The 14,069-nt window shown below is 45.0% G+C and overlaps 1 protein-coding gene across 1 annotated transcript; it reads right to left on the bottom strand.

Moving 5' to 3' along the window:
* Window positions 1–479: 479 nt before the first annotated feature.
* Pcsk1n (proprotein convertase subtilisin/kexin type 1 inhibitor) lies at window positions 480–4,327 on the bottom strand. Its single transcript, XM_021658614.2, has 3 exons — window positions 4,103–4,327; window positions 1,188–1,657; window positions 480–810 (listed from the first exon to the last, which is right to left on the bottom strand). Exons 1-3 carry the CDS (start codon window positions 4,214–4,216, stop codon window positions 615–617), a joined length of 780 nt encoding a protein of 259 aa, XP_021514289.1. The 5' UTR covers window positions 4,217–4,327; the 3' UTR covers window positions 480–614.
* Between the last annotated feature and the right edge of the window lie 9,742 nt (window positions 4,328–14,069).

The raw sequence follows: 14,069 nt of genomic DNA on the forward strand, positions 1-14,069 counted from the left end.
AAAGTGAGTCCAGGACAGCCAAGGCTACACAGAATCCCTGTCTTGAAAAACAAAAAAACAAAAAAAAAAAAAAAAAGAAAAACATTATGAAATGACACTTGTGCAAAAATTTGCACATATCGAGGGCTGAATATTTCGAGCCCTGTATGGTCAGTGCTTGGTGTAGTTGATGCCATGCTAGATGTCTGGACCAGCTGCGGCAGATGTGATCCACCTTGGGCCCTTACATGCCTGGACCTGATGGATAGCAAGTGTAGCCATAGCCCCTTGGCCTTTAGTGCCGTGGACTCCTGACAGATGCTGAAAGTAACCTAAGAGCCTTCCAGTGAAGCCCAGCCCAGGCACCTGGTGAGGACTGCAATGCCAGTGTCTGTGTAGGTGCCTGTACAAAACCCAAATAGGTACTGTGTCCTCCAAAGACAACCACCAGCGATATCACTCAATCTACTGGACCCAACTACACACCACTCAAACAAACATCTGCTATAGATCGCATTTATTGAGGCTTCAGGGGATAGGAATGTCGGGGTTGCCGGGGTAAGCAGCCGTGCTGGCAGGAAGTAGGGTGGTTGGGGCGCTCCTGGGTTACAGGGCGTGGCAGGATGCTGCAACGCTCAAGGAGGGAGGAGACGGCGTGCCGGCGCCTGGGGCAAGGGGTTCTCCAGGCGTTTGACGCGTAGCAGCGCCCCCAGCACATTCTCAGGAGGCACCTCCGGTCCCAAATCCTGGTCCGCGGCTCGGCGGAGGCGGCGTGGGGCCGAAGCAGCCTCTGGCTCCGAACTGCCGGTGAGGATCCGCCCCAGCAAGTACCTGCAATATGAAGCGGAATTCAGTGAGAATCCGGACAACACAACATTGTAACTCCATATTGCTTGCAACTCCCACTCAGGGCCTGCGGGACTCACCACTACTTCGGATGAAGTCAGAGGTCTCCGCGTTCCACTACAGAAACTGCCTTCCCCAAGGACCACCTGGCAGAAAACGATCCACCCGGGGAGCCCTAGCCCTGCATTGTCCCACCAATCCAGTGTCTGTGGGTGTCTGTCCCCTGTACCCAGGACTTCACTTCGTAGGCTCCAGGGCAGCGCTTTGGAGATCTTGCTCGCTCCCAAGGCGTAAAACAAGTCCTGCCGCCCTCGTTCTACTTTCCCTGATCCCCTCCCTCGACACCCTCCCCTCCTCTGCACCTCAGCAGCTCCGGGTCCACATCAGGAGTCTCGTCGCCGCCGACGTCCTCGACATCCGGGCCGGTGGGGCCATCGTCGTACACTGGGGGCCGTGGTCGCATTGCAGTGGCAGGCGCGGGAACAAGCTGGGCAGCGAGGGCGGCCGGGTCTAGGCGAGCTCGGAGCAGAGCCCGTGCAAGCTGTGCAGCAGGAGCGTCAGGGTCATCGTTTGGGGCCAAGGGCGGCTCCGAAGAGCGCGGGGAACCCCACGCCCGCAGCAGCTGCGCCAGGACCCGCGCCTGCTGATCCTCCACCTCCTGCGCCTCAGCGCGCGCCCGTTCCTGTCTCTCGGCCTCCAGCAGGTGCGCCAGCGCCCGCGCTAGCTCCTGCACCGCCCCTGCCGCCTCTCCTCGGGCCACAGCCCGACGCAAGCGGCGGGGGGTGCCAGTCTCAGCCAAGGGTGCAGATGCTGCGCTCAGACTGCGGGGTTCCTGAGGAAAGATGAAGTGGTGGGGTGTAAGGGAAAATAATATCGTCATTGTCCCTTCTAGCAACGTCCTACTAGGGGTGGGGCTCCACGGATTTTTAATAACCACCACATTGACTGGGCACCTCCAAAATTCCTTTCTTCTCTAAGGCTCGGGAAATCCCTGAATATCTTCAAGGGGTAAGACCACTAAACACTTCTAAGATCCACACAGCCTCAGTGAGGCCTTGATCACTCAGAACTTGGCTGAGTCCTCTGGGTGCCAGGCTGTTACTGTCTCCTTTCCCTTTTTTCTTTTTTTTTAAGATTTATTTATTTACTATGTATCCAGATCTCATTCTAGAGGGTTGCGAGCCACCATGTGGTTGCTGGGAATTGAACTCAGAACCTTTGGAAGAGCAGACAGTGCTGTTAACCTCTGAGCCATATCCCCAGCCCTCTTTTCCCTTTTTGCTTTTCTTCTTTTTTGGGAGGAGGTAGTGGTGCCAGGTTTGGAATAAAACTATAACATTTCACTATTAGAAATTAAATTTGCAAAAGTAAGCCAGGCGTATGCCTTTAATGCCAGCACTTGGGAGGCAAAGACAGGCAGATTCCCAAGTTCAAGACCAGCCTGGTCTACAAATCGAGTTCCAGGACAGCCTGGGCTACATGGAGAAACCCTGTCTCGAGAAACAAAACAAAAGAAAAAATGCAAAAATGATTTTGAAAAGGAAACTGCCCATGTCTCAAAAGAAGAATGGGCTTTATGACCCATTCTTAGGGTGTTACACTCACAGCCTACTGGACATAAATTCTTGAATCATCACATTAGTATTTTATAAAACAAAGAAGTAGTGGAATAAAAGAAAGAATGCCCTGGAAATAAACAATGACATACTAGTTTGCACATGATACATTCATAGTATATGATTTTGTGCACCAATAAATTAACTATAACCACAGACTTCAATATAAATGAATCTCCCACCAAAGAAAACCAAAAAAAGGTTTTGGGAGCTAGCTTGCAGAAAGGCCTCGGATACAAAACTACATGCAACTCCCCCCCCCCCACACACACACACTAAAGCAAATTCTAGAATCCCACTGCAGATGGCCTAAGGCTATCAAACACTAAGAACTTCCTAGTGACCACTAGTGACCACCAGAAAGCAGATGCCTAGCTTGATTCCATTTGTATGATGTTACAAAAGCAGGAGAAACTAAACAATAGATCATTTAGAGATAAGCTGCAATAAAAGTAAAGAATCAATGGGCAGAAAATAGAAGGTAATATCTATGGAGGGGGTGAGGCTATCAAAGAACTCCTATTATTGGTCATACTTTGTTTCTTAAGCTGAGTAGTAGCTATGATAAGGTAATTATAATTATGATAATTATTTTATGGCTATGATAATTTTACCATTGTTTTATAAATTACTGTGATATAGTTACTCTATATATGTTACATATTTAATAATTTTAAAAATCCTCTGTGATTTAGACAGCTCTGAAGAGGTGGCATCTACCTCAGTCATCATCCACCACCCTCAGCCCGTAGGGAAGTCACTCACCAGCAATCCCCCCCTTACACACACACACACACACACACACACACGCCCTTGAAATGTCACAAATGCAACCCAACACTGCCATATCCACTGATCCACTGCAAGGAACTGCATAAAAGTGTTCTTTTTTCATGCCTGTGTGCACATTCCCTGTCAGAGAAATGATCTGCAGTTCCACTGTCTGAGCCACCCAGGTGCAAGGACAAGCATCATCCTTCAAAACACAATGCAGAACAGAGACATCATGGCTTCTTCCCCGGCTATGACACAGCTCCACAAAGAAGCTAAAAGGTAATTGTCTCGTGGACGCATCTAGGAAAAACCCAAGCACTCAGTCTACCCAAGCCACCATGAAATGTACCCTGAGGTACAAGGACCACTCCTTCCAAAATGAAAACAAACGAACACAGAAACACACAAGTACACAGAAAGATACGCCCATATACTACGTCATCACACATAAGGGTTCACAGATATACACATAGTATCACAGAAGAAGCAACCAGTCCCACAAAAAGTCAAACAGAAGCATCTTTAGTATTGTAGGACATTCAGGGGCAGTCAAACCAAAGGACACACACTGAAAGAACACAATATCCAAACACCTCAGCCATTACATCACAGGCTTAAACGGCCAGGGACAGCACCACAGACCACCGGCACACCGAGGTTAGACCAGGCCCCACATGCTGAGGGATAGGCCGGGTGCATCTGCTGGCTGAGCCCTGAGCAACAGCACTCGCAAATCCTGAAACTGCACCTGGCCTGCGCGGGGGTTGTCACCTGCAGCCCAGGCCACCCTTGCCAATCTCTATGCGCATAATGGCGAGAATGGCTCTCACCATTTCCCCCATCTCCCTCCCCACTCCACCCCCACCCCCTGCTGACTGAGATTGCACCTTTACAGGCCTCGCTGACAGGGTAGGGGGCAGCCGCAGAAGGCCGAGGAGCAGCAGCACCAAAAGGCCGACGCCCCCGGCCCTCGGCCCGCAGAGCAGTGGCGACCCCGCCATGCTGCCCAACGAACCGGGCTCCGGACAGGCGGACTGGCTGTCAAGTGCGCAGCACCAAGGCTATCAGGCACTGCCTCCGAGCTCTGCGGCTGCGCAAATCCAGGAGCCTAGCCCCCTCTGTTCATCCCTTCCTGCCACTCTACGCAGGCGCAGAATTCGGGGCTTTGGCCTTTTCTTCATCCTGTGCATCGCCATGGAGATGTCCAAGGGGCAAAGTGGAGAACAGAAGTCTGCACTGGCGGTTGCCATGGCAGTTGCTAAGGCAATAGACCTTGGCTGATGAATTACCAGACAGACATGGAAAATTGACTCAGTGGGCTGAAATAAGGGTCTGGTCTCTGTCCTTGGGGAGACAACAGACTCTACTCAGTTTGGTGGATAAACAATTACTGGCTGCATGCTATGAACCACGATGTTCTCAGAGAAATTAATCCATAGCCAGCTCAGTTGATCCTGCTATGAATTAGCCTCATGCCCCGATGAAGTTATTACTAGCAACTGCAACCTCAAAATGACATTTAAAGATCTGTAGGGGTGATATTAAGTAGGAGCTCACTAAATGTTCCTTTCTACTCTCTCACCTCTTTGTCAGTACCTTCACCTCTCCATGGCTGTGTTGGTTTTTGTCCTCATGTGGCCTCAGTTCTCTCCATCTTCCTTTCCCCACCCATCTCTCCCTGTTTCTAACAGCGTCTCCTTCAATCTCTCACAAATTCTCCCGTTTTAATTTGCTGCCTGTACTTACTTGTTTTCCTGTAAGTACATACATAGATTTATGTCCATATATTGTTCCAGAAATAATTTCAAGCCACTTAAAAATTATATACTACGGCTGGTGACATGGCTCACTGGGTACAAGTACTTGTGGAAAGAAAAAAAAAAATCTCCTGAAAACTGTGCTTTCCTTTTCACAGGTATGCTGCTGCAATTGTGCTCTCCAACTCACACACAAATAAGTAAATAATTTTTTTTAAATGATACAACAAAAGGTTGAGAGAGCCAGCCTGGTGGCTCAGGCCTATCATCCCAGCTACTTGGGAGGCTGAGGGAGAAGTATCAAAAGTTCAAAGCGTGTCTAGACTACATCTAATTCAACGGCCTAGGGGTGTAGGGTTTTTGTTTAGTGTGTGCAGAACCCTGGTTTGCTCCGAAATACCACATAAAGTGGGTATGGTAGGTATGCTACCTTCACCTACAAAGTAGGGTTTTTTTGTTTTGTTTTGTTTTTTTGTTTTCGGTTTTTTTTTTTGACAGGGTATCACTACATAGCCCTGGTTGTCAAGGAACTCACTATGTAGTCCAGGCTGACCTCAAACTCGCAGAAATTTGCCTGTCTCTGCTTCCTGAGCCCTGGGATTAAAGGCATAACACACTGTGCCCAGCACAAAGCAGGTTCTGAACCTGCATAAATACACAGATAGTCAGTTTAAGGCCTGCCTATACATGGGACCCTATCTCAAATAAGAAACAAAAAAGGATTTGAGGATATAGCTCAGTCACTGAGTTCTTGCCCAGTATACATCCCCAGTGCTGCAAAAGGGAAAGGGGCTGAAGATGAAGCTCATTGGTAAAGCAGCTGCCTAGCACAAACATGAGGTCCATGCCACTAACATAGGAAGAAAAACTATCCTCAACCTAAATATAGTGGCACATTCCTATAACCTTGGCCCCTGAAAAGCAGAGGCAGGAATGTCATAATTTTCAGGGCAGCTTAAACACAGGAAGTTCAAGGCCAGCCAAGGATATACAGTAAGATACTGTCTCAAACACATTAGAAGCGGTAGAACACACTCATGTTTGAGGCCTGTAGTTCACTCCATAACCAGAAAAATAAAGATAAAATAAAGATATAAAATGATACATCAGCTGGGCATGGTGGCACACACCTTTAATCCCAGCACTCAGCAGGCAGATCTTTATGAGTCCATGGCCAACCTGGTCTACATAGAGAGTTCCAAAAGCAGTCTGGGCTACAAAGTGAAAGCAAGCAACAAAACCCAAAACACTAAAATGGTATTTCAGAGGCTGGGGTTGTAGCTCACTTGTAAAGCATGTCTGTAGCTGGATTTGAACTCCAGCACCAAATAAAAAAAAAGAAAAGAACCCAGAAGATTCTGATAAAGTTAATATGTGTACCCACAAGGGAAAAAATGGAGAAAGCAATGCTGACAGTGCTTATTTCTGGGTAGAGAAATAACCAGTGACTGTTATAGTCTCTTTTAGAGTTATGTGAAAAAGAAAGTCATGAGTAATACACATTGCTGCTATAATCAGAAGAAAACAATATATTTTCATTTACAAATGAAACTAAAGAAAAAAATTAACCCAGTACTTGGGGAAGCAGAGGGAGGCATAACTCTGAGTTTGAGGCCAGCCTGGTCTACAAAGTGAGTCCAGGACAGCCAGGGCTATACAGAGAAACCCTGTCTTGAAAAAAACAAACAAACAAACAACAAATTAAACTGTAATTAAAACAAAGTATGGTGACATGGCATAAAGTAAAAGTGAAGTAAAGCCTGGCATGGTGGCAAACCCCTTTTACCCTAGAACTAAGGAGACAGAAGCATGAAGAGCTCTATGAGTTCAAGCCCAGCCTAGTCTACCTAGTCTGGTCAGCCAAGGCTATACAGAGAGACCCAATCTCAAAAAATTGAAAATTAAAAATTAAATAAATAGTAAAAGTGAAGAAAAGAGCATGTACTACTGGTACACTCCTATAATTTCAGCATTTAGGAGCAGAAGCTAGAGGATACTGAGTTCCAGCCTAGCCTGGAGTACATACAAGAGCCTGCCTAAAAGAAAATGAAAAGCAGGGAAAAATGAGGGGCCTAGGACTTATCTACTCCATTGCTTTGCATGTATATTCCCAGGATCAGAGGTGATATCACAGTGCAAATCTTTTCCTGGTTACCTTTATGAAAGACTGGCTTGCTAGTGCCCATCTGTAATCCCAGCACTTGGAAGGCTGAGGCAGGAAGACTGCTGTAAGTCTATGGCCACTTATGGTGAGGAAGGAAGTGCAAGACCAGCCAGACTCTGCCTCAGATCATATACAAGAAGCACATTTCTTTATGGACCCGAGGATTAAACACCAATATAACAGACACACACTTGAGAGGGCTTCCATTTCCCCTACCTCTTGGTGTTCACATCTTTTATGTATATAGTCCACTCCCATCAAGTGTTTTTATGACTAAAAGTGACAGGTTATATGTAACATATGTGTATATTAAACATAAGATGAAACAACCATGCATGAAGGAGACTCTTAATTTCTTTCTTGCTTTTGATGAAACAAGCAGCCACAGGGGTATTTTGTTTTGTTTTGAGGAAGATTTTTTTCTGTATGGTGGGCAAGAAGTGCCTGTGGGGCCAGGAAGCAGGAAGGGCCCAAGAGAAAACCTTGGGTGTTCCAGGACTTCTAGCTACAACCAGAAAGCCTCAGGTTCTCAATCCAGCCCAGAGACCATGGCACCTCCATGCCGCAGCTCCCGTTCCCCCTTTCCTCCCCCACCCTGTGATTACCTTTTAACATGCTAATGATTATCTGTTGACTGACCACCTCTTGGTAGCTTCAGGGTGGGGGCTGGGTGACCAGATGTCAGATGGGATTTGGGAGCTGGAACTTGGGCCCCACCTCCCACTTCTCTAGAGACTAGCTAAAGGTAATGTTTATGATCCACAGTTATAATGAATTGTGTTCATAAACTGAAGCCAACAAGGACTAGATTCAGAAGAGTTCTGCTTAGCTAGACACATAGTAGTTTCTTCAGTTTGGCATCCCTGGAGAGGGCATGAGATCTTTTTTGTCCCGGCCCCCATGGCTCTCCATCTCTTCCTTTGGTATTTAATCCAAATGGTTGGTAATATCTATTATAATAACTAGGTAAGCATAAGTAAAGTATTACCCTAGCACATTAACCAAACTGAGGAGGGGCTTAGGGAACCTGTTTATAGCATGCCAACCACAAGCAAAGGTAAGGACTTCTGGGAGTTTACAGTAGAATGCTGTCTGGCATGTTTATGCTCAAGACTCAGGATCCCATTCCCAGCACTAGTCTGCCCGTCCTTTTCCATTAAATCCTCTGCCACTGAAAACAAAAACAAAAACAATCCAACAACAAGAAGGAAAACCACCAAGTCTTTGTAATGAGCATGGGAATGGGGGGGGAGGAGGGACAGTCTGTTGATACTGAGGTCACAGGGGTGACATTGTGAGAGGGTAGAATTGATTAGAAGACGCCGACCTACCTAGTAACTGGTAAGAGACATATGGGCACAAGTTTTCTGTTCTGATTAAGAGAGAGTATAAGAGAATCTGAATCAGGCTTTTCCTGTTATATTCTCAGGATGATTAAAATATTAAATTTTGGGGGCTGGAGAGATGGCTCAGAGGTGAAGAACACTGGCTGCTCTTCCAGAGGTCCTGAGTTCAATTCCCAGCCCCCACATGGTAGCTCACAACTGTCTGTAATGGAATCTGATTCCTTCTTCTGGTGTGCATGAAAACAGAGCGCACATATGCATAAAGTAAATACATAAATCTTTAAAATGTTAAATCTCTGTCTATGTTTATGACAGTTTCTCTCTCTGTCAAGGTAGGGTCTCATTTTTCCTGAGCTGCCCTGGAGCTCTCTCTCCAGGTAACAATGCCATTGAATTTCTGATCCTGGAATTTACAGGTATATATCCCAATCTAGTTTATGCTGTACATGGAACCAAACCTAGTGCTTTCTGCAAGATAGGCAAGCACTCTCCCAAAGATGTCATGTTTCAGGCTTTTGTGATTTTAGTTGGCATGTTTTGTGAACAATTATTAACTGTTTAATATAAACTTTCAGATATTCCTTCTTTAAGGAATTTTTGTTTCCTTTAATTTATTATAAGAGTCCTCCGAAATAATTAGAAATGTCTACGACTTTCTGTATACTGGGTTAGTTCTTGAATTTGCTGTTACTTCTCAAGTTAAATAAGTAGAAAATGAGTTAAGAGAAAAATTATTTTGGCTTATCCAAAATTATGCTACAAATCTCAAAGATATTTACAATTTATTACCATGATCAGAAGAGCCGACATTCATCTGGGAAACAGAGACTCAAATCAGAATGCCAAAGGAGAGTCAATAACTGTCTGGGATTTTCTACTGTAAATCATGCCATTTACAAAATGTTGGTAGAGAGCCTGAAACCTGCCTTGGTCTCTCCAGTATCTGTAACTATAGACCCTCATTACATCATCTGTAAAGTTATGGGACAAACTAATTAAATAAAGACGATTAGGCATACGACAGATCTTATATATAAAAGAGATTTATTAGGTGGATATGGAGAGAGAGAAGGGAGAGCAAGACATGATGGGGGAAAGTAAGAGGGAGGGAAAAAGAGAGAAGAGGTTAGACAGAGGAGGGGGCCCGTTAGAGAGGAAGAACCAAGAGACGGAGACCACATGTTGGGTTGTCCCTTTAAGGGGCAATGTAACCACACCTTCCAGGTGTGGCCACCTGGCCGGTGACACATGATGACATCATAAGTTGCTAGGCAACCCAGAAGCAGGTTTTGTTCCAAAATCCTAACATCATCTGCTTTCCCTCTGTTACTTTATCCCTGTTCTTCTATCTCCCTCCTCTCTTGCGGGTTTTTATTGTTTTGTTTTGTTTTTTTTTTTTTCCTTCAGTGCCCTTTCCCTGAACATGTGGATAGAATGTTACTCCAGAGACAAGTGGCAGACCGTACTGCTCTTTTTTAATTATCTACCTCTCTCTCTCTTGTTTTTTCAAGGAACAATTTCTCTGTATAGCTCTGGCAGTCCTGGAACTCGCTCGGCCTCTGCCTCCCAAGTGCTGTAGATTAAAGGCATGTGACACCATTGCCCAGCATCTCTTTCTCTTTTTAATGATCACAATGATCTTTTAAAACAACATGTGTGTGTGTGTGTGTGTGTGTGTGTGTGTGTGTGTGTTACAGCACTCATGTAGACATGAGAAGACAATGTGTGGGAATTGTTTTTCTCTTTCCACTAAATGGGTCCTGGGAAATTAAGCCTTCAGGCTTGGTAGCAAGTACCTTTACCTGCTGAGCTATCTGGCCAGCCTCTTTACAGCCCTTTCAACAAGAGAGCAGATCTAGGACACCCATAGACTGTAAGAGCCACCATCCAGGGAGAACAAACTGAGTGACAGGGCAGGAGGCAAGGAGAAGAGGTAAGGTGGTAAAGAAATGGGGGAAGCTTCGAGAATGAATAAACTGAAAGAAATCCTCAGAAATCCTAGACAGAAACAGATGGATATAAAGAGATTGAGGAACTACAGGTGAGGGGCTAGGGTATAACTCAGTGGGGAATCACTGTCTAGTGCAAGACTCTAAGCTTGTTTTTGTTGTTGTTTTGAGATCGTCTATATAGCTCTGGCTGGTTTGAAACTGGCGGTGTAGCTCAAACTCACAGACATCTGCCTGCCTTTGCCTCCGGAATGCTGGGCTAAAAGTGCCACCATTCCTGGTGAGCATGTGATAGAGGCCTGACAAACTGTAAGTCCAGCCCCAGAACCCAAAGGGCAGGCAATAGGCCTCTATGCCACCTGCTAATGCCTACCCTCGACTTGCTCTTTTCCTTCAGTTGTATACATCTAGTGGGGTTTTTCAGAGTTGTCATCAGCATTGCCCAGAAAAAAGAATCTGATTTGGGAATGTAGTTCAATTGATAGAGTGTTTGCCTAATATGCAGGAGAACCTGGGTTTGATTCCTGTACCACATAAGTAAAGCATGATAGCACAAACCTTGTAATCCCAGCATTCAGGAAGTAGAAACAGGATCAGAAATAAAGGTCACTGACCACTGTTTAAGTAAATTTGAGGCCAAGCCTAGGGTAGGGACTCTAAAAAAAAAAAAAAAAAAAAAAAACAAACAAACAAAAAAAAGAAAATCTGAAGGAGCCAGAAAGATTCAGGTGAGGCATCTGTCTGCTGAGGTGTCCCCAGATGCAAAATAAATGGGTAGCTGCTGCCCTGACAAACTATGAGTCCAGCCCCTGAACCCAAAGAGCAGGCAAGCCACTCTTTATGACGGCCCCTCAGCTTCAGTTGGGGATTTTCACAGCTGTCTTTCTGCATTTTGTCCTTCACATGGCTTTTTCTTTTTTCAGTGGATATTAATTGTACAAAATAAAACCTCAAGGGAGCTACTGTGACTTTTACATATATGCAAGTAACATGCTCTGAGCACATACTCCTTTATTACTCTCCCTGGTCAGCTCTTCTCCCTTCTCTCTGACCCCATAGCCTCTTCCCTAACAAGCTCTCTCCTAATTTCATCTTGTCTTTTTGTTCTGGAGTCTATACGAGAGAAAATATTGAATACTTATCCTGGTTTATTTTGTTTAACAATATTTCAGTTCCATCCAATTCCCTACAAACCATATAATTTCATTTATAGATGACTGCTTCATTCGTACTCACATGTTTACAGACACATATATACATACATACATATATATGTATATTCTCACATTTTATCTTCTCTTCTGCTGATGGGCACCTGAGCAGACTCACTAATGGCTACAATAAATATGGGTGTGCAGGTATCTTTGTGGTATGTTGGCTCCTTTCAGCATATGAGTAGTAGAGCTGAGCCATATGGTAGATCTATTTTTTTTTTTAGTAACCTTTCTACTGATACATTTCAACCAGTACTTTATAAGGCTTCTCTCAACATTTGATGACAGCAATTTGCACTTCAAAAAGATGGAATCTCAGTGTAATTTTGCTTTTCCCTGACAGCTGAAGATATTGAACTTTTTGTCCATTTTATTTTGTTCAGAGAGGGTTTCATTATGTAGGCTTGTCTCACAGAGACAATAAAAGACCAAGGTATTGAACTTTTCATAATTATTGGCCATTTGTTCTTCTTTTGAGAAGTTTCTGCTTAGGTGAGAATCGTGAGGCTTATTTTAGTCTGTTGTCCATATTTTTCTCTATTCATTCATCTTTCTCATTTCAAACTTACTAAGATTTTAGCAGCACAAAATTCCGTTTGTGGAGTACTCCCCTCCTGTCAAGCCTGAGAACAATCCCCCCCCCCCTTTTTTTTAAGAGCTGAGGACCGAATCCAGGGCCCTGCACTTACTATATACCATTGAGCTAAATTCCCAACCCCAAGAATGAGAATCTATTCCTGCTCTTTCACATAGAAACCAGGTACTGTCCTCACTGGGCTCCAGAAAGCCAGATTGAATGGGTGCAGTCAAGCCAGGCATCCAGCAGAAAGCTGACAACCACTTTCAACTTGTAAAGGTTGCTGCACACTGGTGGTGGAAACTAGGAACTGCACCCTAGGGTTAGAGAATGTGTCCCTCCTGGAGCATGGACATGCCCAAGGGATGGATACTTTATGGTGAGGGTCTAGGCCTGAATGGTCCAGATTAAGTCTGCAAGTTGGCAAGGCCCAGGCAGATACTCAGGGAGGGTCTTAGGGAAAGAGAATGCACAAGCACTGCCTTTTGAGGATAGATAGAACCTGTGGAATTCAGCAGGTGAAACCCTAGCAGGTGAAATCTTAAACCTGCAAAGGGGCACATGTTACCCAAAAGCTAGCTAGACAGTGTGTGGGGTGGTGTTGTATAGGACCCCTGATACTCTGGGTATGATGGAATCTTGTCTATCAGAGCACTGAATCTGGAATCCACAACCCACACCCACCCCTCCCTTCCCAGGCCAGTTGATTGAGTTGCTCAAGCAGGTGTTGCAATTGCGATTACTTTGGGCTCTTGTTGGGCCTTTCAGAGGCCCGAGAGGGTGTACCTTTATCTCTAGGTACACCAGTTTTATATGGAAGGATGTTTCCACTTCTTTGCAGTGACTTGTAGAATTTATATTACCCATGAGAACATTTTCACTGCAGCAGTCACAGTGGAAAACAAACCCAGTTCTCTGGAAATTTCTGTGCCTTCATTTCACATTTCGACCCCAGCAGAGACAATGTTTATCCCATCCACTTATGGGTTTGCACAGAATGTCACAACCTGGGAGATGTCCATCCAGGATAATCTTTCCCATACCTCTCCTCTCCCCAAATGAGAACTCATTTCTGGATACATTGTGGTCACCATTAAGAAACAAACTAGGCTGGTTGTGGTGGCACACACTGGTAGGATTTGCTGAAGGAGGTAGAGGCAGGAGGATCACAAGTTCGAGGCCAGCCTGGGCTACACAGTTTTTGGGTTGGAGAGATTGCTCAGTGGTTAAGGGTGCTGAATGCTCTTCCTTAAAGGACCCGGGTTTGATTCCCAGCACCTACATGGCAGCTTACAACTGTCTGTAACGGATCTGACACCTTTACCCTAACGCACATAAAATAAAAATTAAATAAATTATTAAAAAAAAAAAAAGAAAGAAACAGGGAGCACATTGTGGTGGGGAACCTACTTTAACCCAGCACTCAGGAGGCAGAAACAAGCAGATCTCTTCAAGTTCCAGGACAGCCAGGGCTGTTACACAAAGACACCCTATTGCAGAAAAAGAAAGGAAAGAAAAAAAAAAAGAGAAAAAAAGAAAGAAAGAAACTGTTGCGGGTGGCTCAGTTGGTAAAGGTACTTGCCATAGAGCCTGACAACGCGAATTTGATCATGGAAACCAACATGGTGGAAGGAGTACCAACCCTGGAAAGTTGTCCTCTAACCTGCACATGTATACCATGACACGTGTACTCTCTCTCAATAAATGAGTCTTTAAAAATTATCTGGGCTTTGGCAGTGGTGGCCTACACCTTTAATTTCAGTACTTGGGAGACATGGATCTCTGAGTTTGAGGCTATCTACAGAGCAAGTCCCAGGAGGTCAGAGGTACAGAGAAACCCTTTCTCG

This window comes from Meriones unguiculatus, chromosome X (genome assembly GCF_030254825.1).
Source record: "Meriones unguiculatus strain TT.TT164.6M chromosome X, Bangor_MerUng_6.1, whole genome shotgun sequence".
NCBI classification, from domain to species: domain Eukaryota; kingdom Metazoa; phylum Chordata; class Mammalia; order Rodentia; family Muridae; genus Meriones; species Meriones unguiculatus.

What these genes read in the sequence shown, in the direction of transcription:
- Pcsk1n (XM_021658614.2), bottom strand. Translation starts at nt 4,216, where the DNA reads ATGGCGGGGTCGCCACTGCTCTGCGGGCCGAGGGCCGGGGGCGTCGGC. An exon ending in TGTCAGCGAGGCCTGTAAAG is followed by an intron (nt 1,658 to 4,102) that starts GTGCAATCTCAG and finishes ATCTTTCCTCAG; the next exon opens with GAACCCCGCAGTCTGAGCGC. An exon ending in GTGGACCCGGAGCTGCTGAG is followed by an intron (nt 811 to 1,187) that starts GTGCAGAGGAGG and finishes TTCATATTGCAG; the next exon opens with GTACTTGCTGGGGCGGATCC.